The sequence below is a fragment of the Nothoprocta perdicaria genome, unplaced genomic scaffold, assembly GCF_003342845.1.
Source record: "Nothoprocta perdicaria isolate Ctin4 unplaced genomic scaffold, notPer1 scaffold_42, whole genome shotgun sequence".
NCBI lineage: Eukaryota > Metazoa > Chordata > Aves > Tinamiformes > Tinamidae > Nothoprocta > Nothoprocta perdicaria.
This window is the reverse complement of record NW_020455666.1, coordinates 960164-965838: the sequence shown is the minus strand read 5'-3', so window position 1 is coordinate 965838 and position 5675 is coordinate 960164. Positions and strand designations below refer to the sequence as shown.

The 5675-nt window shown below is 51.3% G+C and overlaps 1 protein-coding gene across 1 annotated transcript; it reads right to left on the bottom strand.

Annotated features, from left to right (window-relative positions):
* Nucleotides 1–561: 561 nt before the first annotated feature.
* DUSP7 (dual specificity phosphatase 7) lies at nt 562–5455 on the bottom strand. The gene is made up of 3 exons (XM_026046119.1): nt 5440–5455; nt 4916–5344; nt 562–2893 (listed from the first exon to the last, which is right to left on the bottom strand). Exons 1-3 carry the CDS (start codon nt 5453–5455, stop codon nt 2586–2588), a joined length of 753 nt encoding a protein of 250 aa, XP_025901904.1. The 3' UTR covers nt 562–2585.
* Between the last annotated feature and the right edge of the window lie 220 nt (nt 5456–5675).

Below are 5675 nucleotides of genomic sequence, written 5' to 3'. Positions count from 1 at the left end.
GGGTGTCACAAAGGAGCCACACAAAGACCCCTGGCTTGGCCCATTGGCTCGATGTCCTCCCGCTCTGTGGGAGAAGACACTGGTGGCCCTGTGAGGCCACAACCTGCCCCTGTCCTACCCAAAGGAGGCAGCTACTGCAGCAATAGAGACCTTGGTAGGCAGCAGCAGGGGCTTTAGTCTGTCCCTCTTTGGAGCTGAGGATCCAAGGTGGCCCCACACTCAAGCTGTTGTTCATTCCCAGGTTTACCCAATACCCCTCCTCACCCCTCAGCTCCCCCTCTCCATTTCAGCTCAGGTCTTAAAAATTCAAACACCAAACACTGCGCTCGAACACTGCCCAGCAAACGGCGCACGCGATCCCAGAAGAACGGCAATCGACCCTAAAAACGAGGGGAAAAACGCCGCGGGGATAAGAAACCAGCGTGCCCTTATAYGGACAGAGGCCAGACAAGCATCCGACAAACACTGTTAAAGAAAAAATAATATTTATTTGCAATATAAACAAAGTCCCAATATTGGATCAGTATACGTAGGGTCACTAATTTTCCTTCATAACTCAGAAAGCAGAACCACTCCTCACTGACAAGCGCTCAGTTGTACTATCCAGAAGACGCATCTCTTTGTTTTTTGTTTTCTTTTTTTAAATTTTAAAGAAGAAAGACCACTAACAGCACAGGAAGCCTTTACAAACCAGCGTAGCTGTAATGCAATACAGATGCACTGTCAAAAAAATCCCTGAAAAAATAAATTCCTCCGTGAGGTAAGATGCAATTATTCTCAATTTGCTCACTCGCAGCCATACTTACACCCACGCTCCCTTCCAATGACCCACGATCCAAACCTTGTTGCAAACGAAAACCAACAATGAACAAACAAACCAACAAAACCAGAGAAAAGCTCATTCCAACATTCTGGTAATATCTTTAACAAAAAGAACAGTTTCAGGATGTGACAGCGTCAAACATTCCTCTAGAAGACTTTTTTTTATTATTATTTTTTCTCCTTTTTTTGAAAAAAGTACAAAAAAATGGATATTTTAGAAAAAATCCGTGGCTTTTTTTTTTTTTCTTTCAGTTATATGAGAGTTAAAGTGGACAGGGAGGGGGGGAGAAAGGAGGGACTACATTGCAGCCAATAAAGAAATCTCCAAATCCGTTCTGCCCTCCTCCCATAAATTATTCCCACTTCCTCCCCCTCCCAGCTCGGTACAAGGTGTTTGCCAAACACTAGCCAGAAATATAAACAAGTCTTCTCAGAATAGAAGGCACGGCATAAAGTTATTTGAAAGAGGAAAAAGGAAAAAGAAATTAGAACCTCTGTCGAAAGCTCCAATCATCTCAGATTTTGCCAGTTAATATATATATATATTTATATATATGTATATAAAAATTCTGTTACAACGCTCTTGTTGTTATTTCCACATCTCTCTAACGCCTCGCACGCGCCRAGCGTGGCGAGTTAGGCCTGGCCCACTGCACAATCCTCGCTCCGCTCCGGGATCGCTCCATCTTTTCCCCTTCTCCGTGATCCCCCGCCCCACGCGCACACACATGGGAAAGAACCGCGCGTGCAAGAGAGACGCCAACACCACAAATACTTTCTTTGCTTCGGAAGCTGGAATGATTTCAGGCCAGCTGGATGCCATTAAGACCGAGCGCTCGGCTCGGACGCGCTCCTACCAACTCCGGAGGACACGAGAGTTTTACCTCTGGCAACGGCACCCGCTGCTTTTGGCAGGGGTGGCCTTAGGAAAACGCTTGTGGCTTAGTCACCTTGGCTGAATCAGTGCAGAGGTTGTGATTGTGAGTGCAGGCGTGGTGAAGGGGTGGCCTCTAAAGCCCCACTGGCCTTCACACGTAACAAAGCTTCCTACCAGATGCTAACAACAACAGCAGCAGCATGTATCTCTCTCTCTGAAGTACCCAGTAATACGCCAGGACATACCAAGGCTTCACAAAGTGTGCAAAATGCATTTGGTCAATATAAACATTTGATTWAAAAAAATAATAATAAATGATCGAACGAGAAACAGAATAAAATACTGGTTTTGCAACCTCGTCTGTACAAACAGTCAGGAACTTACATATTTTAAAAGAGTTTGAACCCAAAGCTCGAGTAAGATTTATCTTTTTTTTTTTTTTTAAATCAAAAAGGAAAAAAAAAAAAAGAAGTAAACTTGGGTTTTAAAACAGTCTCGGGCCAACACGTTTTGTTGAAGGTTTCCAAGTGCATGAATCTCCTGGGTTTCCACAGCAAGCTAACCCGCGGCAGCTCCTGCCGCGCGCGCGTCCTCGGACGGTCCCGGTGCACCTAGGAAAGCGGTTATTGCCGGTCACAGCTGCGCCCAGGGCGCCGTAACATCGCCCCTGTTAAATCACCCCCTGCCCAAAGACCACCTCTCCGCTCTGATCCCAACCAGGATGCTCAGGAACGGCATCAGCCTCCTTAAAGCAGCAATCGAGGCCGCTCTGCTCAGAGAAGCGAGTTCTTCCAGAGCTGCCTGGCCACGCGGATGCTTTTGGAGTAGTTGAAATGCTCAAGAGAAGCGACGCGATGCTCGAGGTCCCCACCACGCTCCGGGCCCTTCATGTGGACTCCAGGGTGTTCAGCTGGAACAGGTTGTGGTTGGTGGGGGTGCTGAAGTAGAGCTGTTCGCCGGGCGAGCGGTTGTCGCACGGGCTGTTGAGTCCCAGAGTCCTCTCAAAGTCCAGCAGCTGGCCCATGAAGTTGAAGTTCGGGGAGATGTTGGATTTTTTCCTCTTCACAAAGTCATAGGCGTCGTTCAGGGAGAGGTTGAGTTTTTGCATCAAGTAGGCAACAGTTACCGTTACGGAGCGGCTGATGCCGGCGAGGCAGTGAACCAGGATCCCACACTTCTTGGAACGGGCCTCATCTGCAAGAGCACAAGGGGAAGGGGGAGTCTGTTATCCCATACCAAAAACGCGGGGCTCGGGAGCGGGGCCAGGCGGCAGCTGCACGTTTACAGCACCAGGAYGACTGCCAGAACCGGACGCGCTGCTCCCAGCGACACCACGGAGCGTCCTCCGACATCACATCCCTCCCCTAGGGGGTCCAGAGAGATYCCCGGTGTGCCGGGAAAGCCGCGCATCCCTATCCTGTAGGGAAAGGCCGAGCATCCCGCGCTTCAGCTTCCCAAAAAGCACTCGCCAGGGCTATCGACAGCTCCCTGCCTGGGAATCGCTCCTGCCCTACGCACAGACAAGGGCCACTGGCAAGGGGCAGCGCCACAGCCCGCAATGATCATCGAGCAGCACGGCAGCACGCGAGGGGACAGCCCAGCGCCCCGCAGGCTGCTCCCCTCCGCTTCTCCTGCCTTTTCCCTCCCAGACGGTATCCAGATCCCCGTTTAACAGAGATTTACGGGAACTTCCCGTATTGTGAAGCTGCCYTTTAAACTCAAAAGCAGCACTTCACTCCAAGCAAACATTTGTGCTGGGGCAGAAGAGCCGATGAATGGGCGCAGCGGAGAGGAATGCAGCCCGCGCCACAAAACCCTCCCACGACAACAGCCCCGAGGCCTCCCCTGCCCGAATCTCTCTCCTGAAAGGAGAAATTCCGAGCGCGGCCACAGCAGGTTTTCCTGCCCAGCCTTCCATCCCACCGCAGGCAAGGCTTTCCATACAATGGACAATCACCCGCCGGCTTGCACAGCCCTCCCCGCTCAACGTTTTACTGAGATTTTTTTGTTGTCTTTCCTCTGCCCTGCGCCACGTCCCGGGTGTTTGGTTTTGCAGTGAGGTAATGCTCCCGTTCCCGTGGTTAAAGGGGAAGCAGGAGCACCGTGCGGATGGCTCCCCGAGGCACACGCGGGCAGGGACCCCGGACCTGCCCCGGGATGTTTAATGACACTCTGTGAGCACAGGCTGGGCACTCAAAGGGTCCCTGCTGCCACGTGGAAGCAGAGGCTTCCAGCAAAAACCATCTTATTAGAGCAAAAAAAGAAAAAAAGGAGAAAAAAGAGCACGCGAGGACTGGACTCTGAGGGCTRAAAAACAGCCATTTCAGCCCTTAAATTAAAAACAAAACAGTAGTGAGTGAATACAGCTGGTTGAGAAACCGTGGGCAGCAAAGAAGCCTCCAAATCTGCTGCAGAGACTTCAGTGTGGAAGCAAGAGGTCCCTTCTCCTTCACCCGCACCCTTCGTCCCCATAAACCAGAACTGATGTGGCTAATGGTGATCACCCACTTCCAGTCAGCCTAACAGACACTTCCCACAAAACAGGAGCCAATTTCCAGGTTACTGCTAGTCTGGGGTGAAAAGAAAAATAAATATATATATATATATATATTATATATTTGCCTTCCTGCTCCCTCCAAAGCCATTCAGAGCTGCCTCCAGGGTTGTCGGCACAGCGATTTTTCCAGCTTGGCTCCACAATGTAATTATAATCACTAACTCAGTGTGTTGATACTTACCTTACAAGTATCCATACAAGGAGCTAGTTACACCAGCGTGTTAGTTACTGCAGGATCGTAACCAGACTAGCGGATTCCCTCGGGAAAAGCACCCCCCTTTCCCAGATTTTTCCACAGCTGGGGCTAAGGAGCTGCTGGCACCAGTTGCACTAACACAATTCCCATCAACGCTCGTTTCTCTGAGGAAAGCAAGCATCAAAGCCCTCCAGGGCTGCTTCACGCTAGTGAAAATTCCCCAAAAAGGGCAAAATGTGGTGGTGGTGAGCGGGGCATCGCCACAATTCTCGGGTGACTAGACCGAGATACTGCAAGGAAGCGGAATTTTGGGAACAGGAGGATTTTAGACCTGTGCTTCAAAGAGGGCACCTCAGGAACAGGGCACAGACAGGTCACACGAGGGCCCGGCCACCGCTCGGGAAGCGGCTCGCTGCATTCCCAAGCAGTGAGCCCGGAAAGGGACGTTCTGCCAAGCACCTACCGATGAAAGCGATGGCCTCGGGAAAGAACTGCGAGAGGTTCTGACTCCAGTGATCCGAGATGGGGATCTGCTTGTACTTGAACTCCCCGTCGTGCTCGAACATGTTGGGCAGGTTGGGAGTCACGTTCAGGATGTACTTAATGCCGTATTTGCCCAGGACGTCCAAGTTGGTGGAATCTTTGGCGCAGCCCAGGTACAGGTAAGGTAGGATCTGCACTGGAAAAGCRGGCTGATTGTTGGGAATGGGGCTGCCGTCCGACTCGGTGGCGCTGCTGGGTTCCCGGTCGGATTCGCCGTCGGAGCAGTCGGAGCTTATCCGCAGCCCGCCCAGGCCCAGCACGGACGCCGGGGGGGAGTTGCTGGGCGAGGAGCTGTCGAGGTTGGTCTCGCAATGCTCGGAATATTCCGTCTGAAACTTGTTAAAGCCACCTGGAAAGGGGGAGAGCAGAGAGGGAGGGAGGGAGGCAGAAAGGAAGATGTTTTATCTCAAAATGGAGCCTCTTTTGGTTTTCAAATCCTTCTACCTGAAGATATGCGCATGCTRCTGAGTGTTTGCCAGCAGGAAGGTGGTATCCATCTCCCAAGATATCCCTGTGAGAGGCATCTCCTTGCGCTTCCAGAGGGAATATTGCTATGGAGGGACCTTGCGGTGGGGTTCGACACCACCTGTGAGGGACAAGGGCCAAACTACAAGCAGGGGATGAGAGGGAAACGTGCAAAAATAAAACCCACGTTAGGAGACACTCAGTGCCGCCTCATT